Genomic DNA, 15,347 nt, shown 5'->3' with positions numbered 1-15,347 from the left:
TGTCATATGATATCTCCTTTCCCAGTTTCCCCTCTGAAAAAAAGAAAAAAAGAAAAGAAAAATTAAAAAAAAATACAAATACAAAAACAAAAACAAAACAAAACAAACCCTGTTCCCTACCCGTCTCCCTACTCACCAAGCCACCCTCTTCCACTTCCTGGTCCTGGCATTCCCCTACACTAGAACCTTCACAGGGCCAAGGACTTCTCCTCCCATTGATGACTGATTTGGCCATCCTCTGCTATACATATGCTGCTAGAGCCATGAGTCCCACCATGTGTACGATTGGGTTGGTGGTTTAGTCCCTGGGAGCTCTGAGGGTGCTAGTTAGTTCATATTGTTGTTTGTCCTAAGGGGCTGCAAACCCTTCAGCTCCTTGGGTCCTTTCTCTAGCTCCTTCATTGGGGACCCTGTGTTCAGTCCAATGGATGGCTGTGAGCCTCTACTTCTGTATTAGTCGGGTACTGGCCAAGCCTCTCAGGAGATAGCTATATCAGGCTCCTGTCAGCCAGCGCTTGCTGGCATCCACAATAATATCAGGATTTGATGACTGAATATGGGAAAGATTCCCAGGTAGAGCAGTCTCTGGATTGTCCTTCCTTCAGTCTCTGCTCCATAGTTAGTCTCTGCAACTCCTTCCACGGGTATTTTGTTCCCCCTTTTAAGAAGGAATGAAGTATCCACACTTTGGTCTTCCTTCTTCTTGAGTATCTTGTGGTTTGTGGATTGTACTTTGTGTATTCCGGTCTTCTGGGCTAAAACCCACTTTCACTAAGTCTCATCAGTGCTGCCCTAGTAAGTGTGAAACCATCCACCAGGGGCAACCTACCAGAGGCCACACCCCAAAGGAAAACTGACTTATCTCCCCTCAGCAGCTACCAACAGCTCCTTAGCTAAGGGTGGGGCCTTGTGAGCCCCTCTCCTCTTGATGCTGGGGCACTGACTAGCTTGATCTTTGGTGGGTAACCACAGCTGCCCTTGTTTCAGCCATGTCATGCCCAGAAGGCAGCATGTCTCAGCACTGCCTCATCTTCCAGCTTTTAAGCCCTTTTGGCCCCTCTCCCATGATGTTCCCTGAGCCTTGAGATGGGGTGTTGTACATGGCCAGTATCTGTATTAACCACTACCCACTGGATATGCAGCCATGGTTGTCCTTAGAGGGCTGCTAACAACAACTTCATTAATAGTACTTTCAGAGCGATTACACGTTTTAAGTACTCTCCTAGTGTCCGGTTTACTTAATGTCTTCCTAATACAGAATCTTATGAACATATGAACAGTCTGATTTAACAGACTTTAACGTGACTAGAGTGTAAGAGTGGGTTGCTAAAAATCTCCTATGGGACACTTCCTTCTCCGGCCGTTCTGTGAACCATCCTGCTTCTAGCTTTCCCTGAGTGTCCGCAGTCACATTCTCTTGATCCTTTATCTCTTTATCCTGTTAACTTCTTTGTACCTTTTAACAAACTGTGAGCACTTTAACCTTGCTGACAAGGCTCATGCCATGCAGTACTGAACAGAAGATCTGCACTTGGAGCTATGTACTCAGTTGGTATTTGTTATGTGAGTGGATGCTTCTTCCACCTATGTGATTCTTGTCTGATTCTTAGCCCATGCTCAGCAGTGTGCCAGCAACTGCTTCAGTATTACTCAATTAAGAGTGGCTTGAGTGATAAGGTAAGAGTATAAAAATTACAAAGTCTAAGAAAATATTGGCATTAACCTAATCCCAAAATTCATCTATAGAATAGCTCTTTTTCTAATTCTGGGGACTGGCAGTAATGCCTCACATGTGCTAAGCAAGCTCTCTGTCACTAAACTGTATCTCCAGCCCTCTATTTACTTTTTATTTCGAGGCAGGATCTCAATAAGTTGCCCAGGCTAACCTTGAACTTGCTCTGTAGCCCCAGCAACATTTGAAGTTGAGCTCCTCCTGCCTCAGCCTCCCAGCTAGCTCTGACAGGCCTGCACCGCCAAGCCCAGCAGTTTCCTCTTTCTGAAGAAAGGTCCCTTTCCTTCTTCAAATGCAAAAGCCAACCCTAGTTTCCATTGGTAGTTACTACCCACCCAAGAACCGGAATAAGATGGCAGGCCTAGGGTTCTACTTCGGCAGACTAAAGAGGTCCTGACATACCTGCCTTAGCTTGAAGCCCTGAAATCAGAGACATGGAGACCCTAAAGCACTTGCAGATACTGTAAGTGATAGTGTAAGGAAAGTGTTACTGTGTGTATACTGTCATTGTCTATTACCTGCAAACAAAAGGTGATACATGTAACACACAATTGTGTAATGAGCAAATGACAGAACACAGAGATTGCTACCTCAGCCACTCACTTAGTACATGCTGTTTCAAGCCAGCATAGAAAGTGCGTTGTTTATAGGGCTTGTGATTAGAAATAAGGAGGTTTTCAGATGTGCTAGAAAGAGGCTGACATGAGCTGTGTGGTGGCTTACTAAGTTACGCGGTCACTTAGGACCCTAGCCCAGCTGTTGCTGTTGCCACTTGCTGGTACTCAGAATTGCAGCCACTGGCCAGGACCCAAGAAGAACACTTCAACAGCTCCTTCCACAAGTGGGTTTCCCCCATCCAAGCAGAGAGCGGGGCTCCAAGTTCTGTTGCAGTATGGCTGTGGCTGTGTTTTAAATGACAGCAAGGTTCTCTCTGGTGCTATGTCCTTTTTTTTTTTTTTTTTTGAATATGTAAAATGTCTCCAGGTTCCTTTCAATGCAAAAGGTAAGAAATCCTCCATGTAAAGATGAAGAGTTGGTTTCAGCTTTTCGTTCTTCCTCTTCTGTGCCTCTCACAGACAGTAAAGACTGCATCCTGGAGCCGCTCTCCCTGCCAGAGAGTCCAGGTGGCCCCGCCGCTTTAGAAGGGCCTCCATCTGTGCCTTGTGTTTTCTGTGAAGAACATTTTCCCGTGGCTGAACAAGACAAACTTTTGAAGCACATGATTATCGAGCACAAGATTGTCATAGCTGATGTGAAACTCATTGCAGATTTCCAAAGGTAAATTTTGGTTTTGCCTATAATTCCTTCTTGACTGTAACCTACACAGAAAGTACTCTCTATACAGACATGGAAGGTCATGTTTGTCATGTTTGGGTTGTTTTTTTTTCTCAGATTTTGTTTTAGTTATAGTCTTTTGTCCATGAGCATGTAAATTATGATTAATTAAAACATAGAGTGCCCTTTTTATTGAGGAGACCGCATGGAGTTGCTGGCTTGGGTACTGTCGCCTCAGCATTGTAATGTCAGTGCTGTCTGTCTCAGGCCACTCACGTTCATTGCCAGCAAGGAGCCTTATTCTTGCCGCGGGTCTTCCAAAGCATCAGGCTGTATTTATTAACAGTGGATAGACCATGGAAACAAGGCGGGACTGGAACACCAGCCAGGGAACCTCATAGCCTTGTGACAGATTAACAATAAGCAGGACCATTAGGAAGCACTGCTCCCTGGCCTGTCAAGTGCAAGTTGTGTGATGTGCTACCTGTCTGATAGAGGAGAGCCAAAAATGTATTTGCTTTTTGACTACTGATGAACTTGCAATATTGCAGCCATAGCTTTAGATATCTGTGCGGCTTTATACTAGTTTAAAAACCTAATTATCACTTATTTATAAGATTTAACTTTTAAGAAAATTTCATTCAAGGTTCCATATTATCTGGATCTTTAGAAAGACAGTTTGTTTGAGTTTGGAATAACCAGCATTCCTGGTGTGTATGTGTTGGGGGAGGGGGTATTGGCAATCCAGCTATTCTCAGTTTCTGATGTCTTTCCCAGCTGCCTGACACTAACACAGAATATATGTAACATGCCTTCTGTGTATATATGGGCCTATAGCCACTAAGTATGGTTATTTTTTTTTTTTTACCAGACTTTGGTGTTGCCTGGTCATAGGATAGACTAAGGAAATCTGAATGATGTATATCACCAACCGCTAAACTAATTTCTTACATATTTTCATTGTACTTCACATCATTTGTTATTCTCTATTTTTAAATTAAAGAGAAATGGTCAGGATGGTTGATGGAGTATTATGGGAGCTTTGCAACATATACTTTGTTCAGGATTTATTTAAAATATCTAAATCTATTCATTTAAGATACTTCTTAAGCTAGACATCTTCCAATTCTTTTCTTCCCAAGTAATAATAACAGGAATATTATGGGCATGTCTTATTTTACTAAGCTTCTCTTTGCTATGAAATGATTTGTTTACTCTTTGGCCATATATACAAACTCCTAGTGAACTGCAGGAAAGTATGACCATCAGTGGTAACTGAGAAGTGTTAAAACTTTCCCTTCTGCCCTTAAAATCCGAGGAATATTTAGATCAAAATTTGTCTTTTCTCTTTTGTGTTTATGTATGATAAAGTGACCGTATTTACAGTTATTAATCCCTTATTGGCATTAATCTTATTGTTCATAGATGGGCAGAACAATCAAGTTACTTAGCTTGGTCTCAGGGCTTAGGAATCAGTCCATACATGTTGAGAACAATCACTAAGAAAGTGCAGGTCAGCAGTGAACTGGATGCTTTGTAATTAAAAACAAGAGATACATGTCAAGTGTAAGTGCTTTCTGAAATGTATAGTTAGCATGTATTTTAAATTAAAAAAAAAAATTCACTCCCAGGAAGTAAAAATAAGATTAATTTGAATGGGTCAACAATGTGTCTAAGTAAATTCTTTGTTTCTTAAGAGAACATTTTTTGTTGTTTTGTTGTTGTTGTTGTTGTTGTTGTTTTTCGACACAGGGTTTCTCTATCAGGATAGCCCTGGCTGTCCTGGAACTCATTCTGTAGACCAAGCTGGCCTCGAATTCAAAGATCCACCTGCCTCTGCCTCCTGAGTGCTGGGATCAAAACCACTTCCCAGCCAGAACATTTTTAATATGTCCGGTCTTTTTAAAATAACCTCTTATAATTTAATGTAACTAAAAGTCCTTCTCTAGAACAGACACTGACTACTTGATTAGTTAAGTTACAATTATCTCAACACTATGTGACTTACTCTAGCTTACAGGAAAGGAACCATGAAGGGGGCGGGGAGGTCATAACAGGGAAGAGCTTCAGTTGACATGCATGAATTCACTCTTCTCAGAGAAGTTTTGGTCCTTCTAAGTACAAGCTATAAAAGCTTTTTAAATAATAGAAATGAGATGGGATTACCCCATACTTTATTTTATTTCAACAAGGTCTCACCGTGTAGCCAGGATGGCCTCAAGCTCACATTCCAATTGCTTCACTTTTAAATGCTAGGATCACAGAGATACACCACCACTAAAACATTACCCTGTGTTTCATAAGAAGTAAGCTATAAATTTTCATATTAAATGTATTTGACATTCTTTATTGAAACAAAGTAAGTACAAAACTTCCTAGGGCAGAGAAAATAAAACAACACAAAGCTGAAAATCTCTCCCTTGAGGCCACTTCACAGTTATTTAGAGTGAGCTATTTTCTTCCAGCCTTCTTTAGTAGATAGAGTTGTGCCAGAAGATAAATGTTAACTCCATAATTTTTTTAAGTTGCATTTATTCAGTGCTACTTGGATAGCAACCATATCTCAACCCTTCATACCTTTATTGGTATATGTACAAACTACAGTGTTGGTCTATCAGGCAAGATGTTACTACAAAGGTTTTCTTGTATGTGAGAAAGAGCTCCATGAGATACGATGTGAAGTTCTTCTCAACAAAAGCATTTGCTGATGACTTACCAATTACTTTTATGGCTTTTTAATTAAGTGTGAAATGCTATTTTGACTGCCGTCTCAATAAAGAATTCATACCCCATATTTCATAGCAGCCTTTATATATTGAGTAGCTATAACTGTTACTTTGCATAACCTAGAGAAGGAGGAAATGAAGCTAGCCAGGCCTACCAGTTATAATCATAAAACTCTGAAAAATAGGATCTAATTTGGCACTAGGACTTGAGGTTTGTTGAAGATCTGCTGTCATTAATCTGTTTCTCAGTTGAATAGAATTTCTCTGGGTATCTGTAATAACCACAAGAAAATATAAAAAGGAACACCCCTTCATTTGGGTTAAAAACTACAAAGATACTACTATGTGTTTTGGCTATTTCCAAACTCAAATGTAAGCTTAGGCTCAAATATATGTAGCGATTGAAGTTGCATTTAACATACTGTATGGAGCGAGTTTATGCCTTTAAGTTGTGTGACTTGTGATTCTGTTTTGCTTTTACTTGATGTTGCCACCCTGTCCTTAATGAGGAAAAGAAGACTCAGATAACAACTGTGTTCCTTCCTTGTCTGCCCAGCACACTCCCAGAAACTGCTTAACAACATCTCAGGTCCTGCTAGACATGAATCTGAAAGGCATCGTTTCTAAGATTCTAGAGTGCTTGTCTGCAGACTAGTAAAATAATTCTCAGCCAGGCTGTGAGCTGTATGGCATCTCAGGCCCCATCAGGTCTGAGGAGGGCCTTAAGAGTCTGCACTTCTGTCTGGCAGCATGGATCTCCCTGAGATCTTCATTCATTTCAGACTAGTTCTGTTTCCCTATGCTTGTAGACTTGAAGTAATCGCTCACAAAGCAGAAGCATTTGATAGTATCCATCTCATGAAAGGTGTAGTACTCAAACACTGAAGACCTTGAAGACCGGACTACTAACCCCTGGAATTGGGTCGTTGTGTCCTCAGCAAGATAAGGGGATACTTTGCACCTGCTGCCCCATCGTGGACTTACAAATTGGTAGCCACAGCAGCTGGTAACAATTTTCAGTCTGTATGTGGGCAATTAGGAACTGTACCCACTGCCGGCTATAGTTACGTAATGTGCTCTCTAGAAATAGGATGCTAACTCTCATTCAGACTTCTAGATAGTTCTATATCTGTTCCTATCAAAAATCATTCCCTACACCTTCCTTATTCCCTGAATGGGTTGGAGAAAAAATACATTTCAAGTATTTATTACAACTACAATTCCAAGAGGTTTTTCTGCTGTCCCTCTTCCGGGATTCTTGTACAGAATGATAGGCACGTGTGTCTGTGTCACAGAGACCAAGTTTGTTTGGGAGCCAGAAAGACCCGTCTGGATTCCACTTCTGCCATTCTAAGCCACCCTACACAGCTCAGTAAAGAGGTGCCTTCGCTGTCATCGCCACCATCTTCCACCTTAGCTCCTACCCTGTTGCTGTGATGTAACCATTTTTACTTTCTCACTAAATGTCTTGTAAAGTGAAGGCAGACTTGGACTCTCAGGACTCAAGAGACAGAAGCAGGAAGATTGCACATTCAAAGCCAGCCTGAGCTATATAGTGACACCTTGTCTCAAGAAAATAAGGAAGACTTACTTTCCCTGTTCATTCACTTTGAGGCAGGTTCCTACTCTGCCGCTCAGCCCTGTCTCAAACACATAGGGTCAAATGGTTCCCCCACCTCATACCCCAGGGAGCTAGGACTGCAGGCCAGTATCATTTCCACTTTTCCTTTCTTTTTTACTTTATTATTTCTTTTATAAAATGTTATTGCTATCTTGGTTGTTTTAGACAGTTATTCTGACAAAATGTCTTTGTTCCGGTAACCATATGTAAATGAGCTCATTTCCTCGTACTGCTGTTTATAAACACCCAGAACTTGGGATGTGGTGTCCTTCCTGCACTCTCATACTTAATCATCAATAATAATTCATATGCAAATGAGTAAACTGAGTCTTATAAGGGTTAGATAACTGTAAGTTCAGACCCATATCCCTGAATACCAAACACTCCTCCTGATGAACACATTCTTACGCCACATATTAAAGGAGTTTGGCCAGTATCTTCATTTAAAAAGCACAGTGGCTTCCAGTTTAAGATCAGTTTAAGACAGTACTTACACTCTAGCATAAGGAGAAAAATGTTTTAACTTTTCACCAGAAACTAAGTCACCATCGTTCAAAGGGTGGTTCGGTCACTAGGGCCCACACTCTCCAAACATCTGCTTACACTGTTTCCCATAGATGACTTCGCAGGTCTGTGAACATATTCCAAAAGTGAGCAGCCCATGAAGGCAGAGTTCTCACTGATTTAACACTCTGTGGATCCAAAATTGAATTAGTATTGTATGAGACTGTGCCACGCACACTTTGTGTGACGGCGGTATTTGAGGCGTAAACTTCAAGGAAAGTCAGTCTCCTGCCTCCGCATTGTCGCCTGGCACCCCAAACTCAGAAGTAGCCCAGATATGTCCTCGTATTTGTGTGCTAGGAACTCACCAAGATATCATTTCTTTACTGCTAGCAAGAGATAATTCGGACATTGCTTTCTGACCTTCACCAATGTTCCAACGTCCTAGGCAAACCCTGGCTTGGAATGTTAAGCCATTCAAACTAATTGCTTCCAGCATTGTAGGTAGGACATTAAAGTTTACAGAATGAGAGAACTATCCCAGGACAAGATCAGGTGTAATTCTCATTCTTAGTCAACATAAGGCAGGCCATATTAGATTTGCAGCTGAATCACTCCTAGGAACTAGCTTAACAAGTGTTCCCTGGGGCTAACCTCCACTAGCCCAGAAAAACAACCATAGTTGAGGAACTTACTTAGGCCCACCCAGTCTGTAACCATAACAACAAACTGAAGAGGAACTATCTGCACCTGGCTTTTAGAAGCCAGGTCACCTTAGTCAGAGCTAGCTTTCTTTCAGATTGTAATCCCTGTTTAGTTCCTGCTAAATTAGCATGTATTTACTTTGCTGCTGACTGATTGTGTTCCTAACAAAGGGCGATGTACCTGCACCTTGTTTTGTTGTATCTTGACCGTTGTACCACCTGACTTTTTCAAACCCTTCTGTATCGACTATATACACCTGACTCCATATTTGAAAAATACACTCAGACCTTACACCACTCGTGTCTAGTCTGTTTGTCAAAGCCGAATCCCGTGCACACCTGGCCAGAACCCCTCGTCTGGCGGAACAAGGGACTCCGTAAGAAATCCCGGTCCTTGGCAAGACTGGCTACTGTTGTCAGCTTTGCTTAGATGGTATGTGTTGGGCGCTAAGGAAAATCTTCTTGGTCGTTTGTATTGGTAGCCATGAAAATTTGGCCTTCTTCTCTCTTGATAAGTCAGTTATCTCAGGCACCCGGCCCTGCCATATATAGATTTGTTTACATGAGCACAAATATGTGTATATTTCAGTTTGAAGAAACAAGTCAAGTCCTATTCTTGACATCTCTAACACAGGTTCTACCATATGTTTTTATCCAGGTCACCACATTGCAATCAACAATGTGCTAAGCAGACCATTCCCAAACCTCTTCATTGTGTGTGTATATGAGTGTGTGTCTGTATGCTATGTACTTGCTTGTGTGCATACACATATGGAAGCCAGAGGTCAACCCAAGGTGTCTTTTACCCACTGCTCTCCACCTCGATGTTTAAGATAGGTCTCTCAGTGAACGTGGAGTTCTTCAGTAAACATGGAGTTCCTTGTTTCCGCTAGGCTGGCTGGTCAGTAAACTCAAAAGATATATATATATATATATATATATATATATATATATATATATATATATATATATATACATACATACATACATATATATCTTGTATATATCCATGCACCTCCCTCCACCCCTAGCACTAGGGTTTACAGATGTGGATGCATAGCTTTTATATGGATGTTAGGTATCCAAACTCAGGTCTCTGTGGCAAATATTTTACTGGCTGAGCCCACCTGCCTAACCCTGAGTTTCCTGCCTTTCTTTTTCCCTCTGTCTCATCCCCTTTTCTAGGACAGGATTGTCAACTAATAGAGAACAGAAATTGCTATGCAGAGTAGCACGGAGTGGAAAGTGCTGAAGTTTACCAAGGAAATAATGCTTTATCTTTTTGTAGATATATTTCTCCTACTGTGGTGGATATGCTGTCCCTTCTTGCTTCTAAGGCATATGAAAGCCAGTGAGTTAGCCAGGGAGTAATGATGGATCATGTGCAGGCTTTATAAATAAAGCTGAGCTAGAGTTAACACCGTCACTGATCTGTGGATGAAGTCAGAATTACTGTGTAGGGAATGTTCCTCCTCCTCCACTTTGTGATTGTCAGGGTAGGTAGAGAGGCAGGACTGAATTGTGTGGTCCTATCCTGCTTGTCCTCATTGACTTTTTTTCCCCTTATGTCTCCTATTCTGCTTGTTGTTGTCTGTTTTTATTTACTTCCCAGTTCATCTCATGGTTCTTTCTTTTTCTCAGATCTCTCAACACAGACTCAATCCTAACCCTTTAACCTCATCTCCAGAGCACAGTAATAATGACAAATACCCCAAAGGAAGAGTAAAAGGAAACCAGATGTGGTGAGGTGCTGCCTGCCTGGAGACCTCTCAGAGTCTCCAAGCACTCTCCTACACCCCTGCAGCATTGACTTTGAACCTATTCTGGCAGACCACTGCTAGGCGCTAGCTATATCAAGCCAACTTAAATGTCCGGATCCCTATATTTAATCTTTCTGTGTTCCTCCAGTATCTCAGGAAATCTCATCTCTTTCCATGAAGCTTTGGTTCTTTACTTTGTTTGTAACTTTGGTTTGTAACTTGCTTTTCTTATCTAATTCGCGTAGTCCAATAAACAATCGACTGTCAGGTCAATTGTCCCATGTCCTCTCTCCTCATGAAGAAGGCCACACACATTCTCCTGTTAATGCCCTCTGGTCTATGAGGTAGCACGATAACTCATATTATTGTTATAATAAGTAAATAAACTGAAGGAGGAGCAGCTTGGTTGCATCCTTCTTTGTCTTTCAGCACATGTACTGGGCTGGGTTATGATTTGCTTTTAAGTTGAGCCCATATGCTACTTCTAACTCTACTCATTAAAGATAAAATGTGTAGCTCAGCTGTTTTCCAAAGGCTACATCTGATGTATTTTAGGCATGGTGTGGGCATTCAGACATTCTGTCTAATTATGCAGATGTTGGATGTATGCTATTATCTAACCACACTGACCTTTGCAAAAGATAACCACTCAGTCCGCTGTTCATTGGATGTCATAAGCCTATTTGATTCTTGTAATTGTTTTAAATATCATTTTATTTTGTATGTATGGTTGTTTTACCTTCATGTGTTTCTGTGTACCACATGCATACGTAGTGCCTATGAAGGACAGAAGAGAGCATCAGATCCCGTGACTAGAGTTGTAGATGCTCATGAGTCAGCATGTAGGTTCTGGGACTCACACCTGGCTCCTGAAAGAGCACATCATGCTTTAACTGCTCCAACCCCCTAACTCTCACATTTTAAGTGCATGTAAACTATAATGCTGTTTTAGAAAACTTCATCATCACAGTAAAACAGTTCCTTCAACCATGTGTGGTAGCCCTAAATTCCAGAACTTAGAAGGTAGAGGGCAAAAAACGAGTAGTTCAAGGCTAGCCTCAACAACATGGCATGCTCAAGGATAACCTGGGCTGTAGAAGAGCCCATCTCATACAAACAAACCAACAGAACTCATTTTAGCATTCTTACATACCTACTTACTGAATTTCAAAAGAGTGACGTTTAATCATTTTCAAGCCTTGTAGGATAGTTTGATTTTATTAAATATGTATCTCATATAATCTGCAATCCCTCACTGCCTTTCTCTTTGCAGATTCTTTAGCAGTATCATTTAACATCTGCTTTTTGGTGTGGAGGTAATTAGACATTCTTGTATGATCCTATCATTTTAATGGGTGTATATTGATTCTCCTCATCCTTTTGAATGTAATTTCGTAGGTACATTTTATATTGGAGGAGAAGGTTCACTGAACAGCCCATCACTGATTTTTGCAGTGTGATAAGAATCAATTCCACAGCTCCATTTGGTAAGTGCATGTCTTGACTGTCCACATAAATCAAAAATTTAGGAAAATAATCTCACTCTCTTAAATGGCACTTGCTCTCACGTGTATGATTGCTAAAATTAAACCGATGTTTTTATATTGCTTTACTTGAATAAACCTACATGAGAACTCTATACCAGATACTAATGGACATGTACAGTGTGTGTGTGTGTGTGTGTGTGTGTGTGTGTGTGTGTGTGTGTGTGTAAGCCACAAGCCATCATTGGTCTCTATTTCTCTTTACCTTAGTTTTTAAGACAGACTCTTTCACTGAGCCTGTAGCCACCAATTGGCATAATTAGCTGGCCAGCAGACTCCAGAGATCCACCATCCCTGGGCTTTTAGATGAATCTTGAGGATCCAAATTCAGACATCCCCATCCCAATGCCCTTGCCTGCACAGTAAACACTTTACTGACTGAGCCATCTCCACTGTTTGAGATCCACACATTTTTAAAGAAGTAAATATCCCTAAAAAAAATTCTCTTTTTTCATTTATTCTTCTGCTCTCTCAACAGAAGAACAAGACAACTATTATTTGTTATGTGATGTGTTACCAGAAGATAGAATCCTCAGAGAAGAGCTTCAAAAACAGAAACTGGTAAGAATTTTAAAGTATGAACAATGCATTAGAAACACACACAAAAATCATTCTTGCTATCTTTTTTCACTTTTATTTAAGGGAATTTTCAAACATACACACAATAAGAGACTATACATACATGTCTTAAAACAGAAAATAGTATTCCCTTGATGCCGGGCTACAGAGAGGCGCTGCACAGAGGACCCTTGACTGTTTCCTGAGTTGTTCCCGGCGTGAAAAGAGAGTCTCTATGCTTTTCTGTAATTCTGGACTCTGGACACTTGACACACACTGCAAAAAGAAGTGCTCTTACCTAATCCAAATTAAATTGATCAACCTTTTTTTTTTTCCTTCTTTTTACTGACGTGTGCTACGTGCTAGAATTTCCTTTTATCTGCTATAAAGTAAGTGCATGGCTTAGTCAACATAGTAGCCTTTCTTATTTTGTTTTATCCATAAGCAAGCAAACATGGAAATCTTAGCATCTTTATTCCTTAAAATGATAACAGCAGATAGAAAGCATAAAAATTTCATCTTTGTTAGTCATGCATTTTAACACGTTAATTAACATAAAAATATTGTTTCCTATTTATGATTTAATCTTGGCTATTATGTGCAATTGGCTTATTCTTCCTTTAGCAGTTTCTTATACATCTTCCTTTTATCTTTAGATCTGATTAAATACGTCACAAGGAGATTGTGAATTTAATTATCTCTACTACATTCTCAAGAAACCTAAAATGAAAATAAATCCTATAATATCTAGTTATAGCATTTGAGAAAAATCTCTTGAAGCATATTTTGTTTTATAAACATTCCTCGTAATTATTTTCCTAGTAAAAGAGAGATGACACTGTTGGATTTGAGTGTCATATAAGAAAAGGGCTCTTTCTATGCAACCAGCCCATAAAGAAGCAGGACTTCTCGAGTTTCCTTCACCTGCTATAACAGGGTCTTGTGCACTTTGCCACACAAGGCTAACTTACTGTCGTATGAATTTCATAATTGTTTATAATAAATAAAATTCCTTTTCTTTCTTTTTGCTTCCTGTGGCCTTGACTAGTCAAAAATGATCAGGCTATCACGTTTTTATACCAAAGTCCAACCCTGCCACTTAAGACATGGCTCTCCCTCAGAGTACACAAGCTTTACTATGTACTCAGAATAGACTATGCACTCAGGCCCTGGGAAATAGCTGCACAATGTAGACGAACTCTTTGACATTACTATACAATCTGAAAGAGTGATATGTTTGATGAAAGTAAGCATTATGGCAGCTTAAAAAGACAAAATACAAATGAAAACAGAAACCACTGTCATGTGTAGAATCCCTGATTTACACAATAATTATGCAAAGACCTGCAAGGTAGAGCTCACGTCCGTCATAAGAGTACACAGAAAAGGATCCACATACATATTCTTAGTAACAGTGTAGAATGGCTTTCAGGGTGCTGAAGATTAAGTGAAGCAGTGCATGCAATAATACTTGGCCTGTGGAAGCACTTGGGAAGTATTTGCCAGCAACAATAACAATTCATCAATAGGCTGTAGAAAGATGGCAAGCTGTAAAGACATCAAGATATATTTGGATCTAAGGTTAAAGGGGTGTCTGGGAAGCAGAATGACTGAATTTGTCTGAACTGGGAGCATCATGAGGCAAACTGATAAATGTAGATGGAGCTAAGGAACGCTGGCTACATGATGATAAAGACCCACTTATGTGTCCTTCTTACCTATCAGAGTGTCATAAAAAGAAGATAGTAAAGTGGCTGTATAAAAGGCCTTTTAACATTTTAACACTGTCAAATTCTGGGAAAGAGCAAACGTACTTGGAGGTACAGAAAGATGCTTACAATTCCTGAGTGCCAGCCATATGCCAAGCCTTTCAATAAGTCTAACAGCACTGTGAGGTCATTCCCATCATGAGGAATGATGAAGTTGCTCAACCTCACGAAATAGATGAAAACTGGAGCTGTTGCTTTCAGCCGTTCCTCTCCAACACAGTCCTTTGTTCAGCATCTCATGTACTTTATACTGTTATTCCAGACTTTGGGAATCCTTGTCCTGGATGCTCACAGAGTTGGATAGTGATGCAAAAGAGTAGTCAGTCTAGGATTAGAGATTGGAAATTCAGAAGTTCACAAAATAGCCAGCCAAAAAGAATCATGTCCAGAACATTAATACAAAGTAAGAGAGGCAGGCCAAGCAGCAGAAAGATAGGTTGAATTTGCAGACACCTGATTCCCTGCTCCATCGTGTAGAAGCTCCAGGTTACTGTGACTGGTCCTCCTTGAAGAGTTGGCCACAACTACAAGATATCTCATGTATATAAAGAGCCGGCAGTCTAATAAGACAGCATTCAGCAAAATAATAATATACTATTTTTCTCAGAAAATTAATAGATTTTTTTTTAAAAAAATACTAAATAATTGTCAAAACAATAAAATAAAGGCACGTTTTCATCATACACTGGAACTCTCAGTAGCATTTATGCCCTTGGTCCATAAGAACCAAGAACGCTGTGGACCAGCTCTGAGCTGCTGACCCTCAGAGTCAGTCCCCCACCCTACCACACTTTGCTTGTGCTTTCTCTTACATTGCTGTCATTCACATTTTATCAAATGATTCCCCTGTATTCATCAAAGTTTCGGTGTAGTTTCTGGAAACCATACGATAAGCCAATCAATTGCTGTTGTGATATGGGAGATGGGATCTGGTGTTATGCAAATGAACTCGGCCTAGTGTCAGCTCAGCTCTGAGAAGATCCACAGAGTCTTTCACCATGCGGAGTTTGTGCTTTTAGTTGCTTTTGCATGCTTTGTTCTTAGCCAGAAACACCAAGGAAAGCGTTGAGTTTACATGCCATGTTTCAGTTTGCTCTCAGTTTAGAATGGCTCTGTTTATGTGTGTTTATTATATATACTTGTTTTTTTTTTTT

General features: G+C 40.3%; 1 protein-coding gene across 2 annotated transcripts in view; it reads left to right on the top strand.

Annotated features, from left to right (window-relative positions):
* The window catches only part of Znf277 (zinc finger protein 277), a 123,438-nt gene that overhangs the window by 65,986 nt on the left and 42,105 nt on the right, over window positions 1-15,347 (top strand). For both annotated transcript variants that reach the window (XM_031357378.1, XM_031357379.1), the window contains 3 exons: window positions 2,809-3,010; window positions 11,721-11,809; window positions 12,345-12,427. In XM_031357378.1, the coding sequence (XP_031213238.1) occupies window positions 2,809-3,010; window positions 11,721-11,809; window positions 12,345-12,427 (374 nt within the window). The remainder of the gene's footprint in view (window positions 1-2,808; window positions 3,011-11,720; window positions 11,810-12,344; window positions 12,428-15,347) is intronic.

This window comes from Mastomys coucha, unplaced genomic scaffold (assembly GCF_008632895.1).
Source record: "Mastomys coucha isolate ucsf_1 unplaced genomic scaffold, UCSF_Mcou_1 pScaffold6, whole genome shotgun sequence".
NCBI classification, from domain to species: Eukaryota; Metazoa; Chordata; class Mammalia; order Rodentia; family Muridae; genus Mastomys; species Mastomys coucha.
Note: the sequence above shows the minus strand (reverse complement) of the source record. Positions and strands in the feature narration are given on the sequence as shown.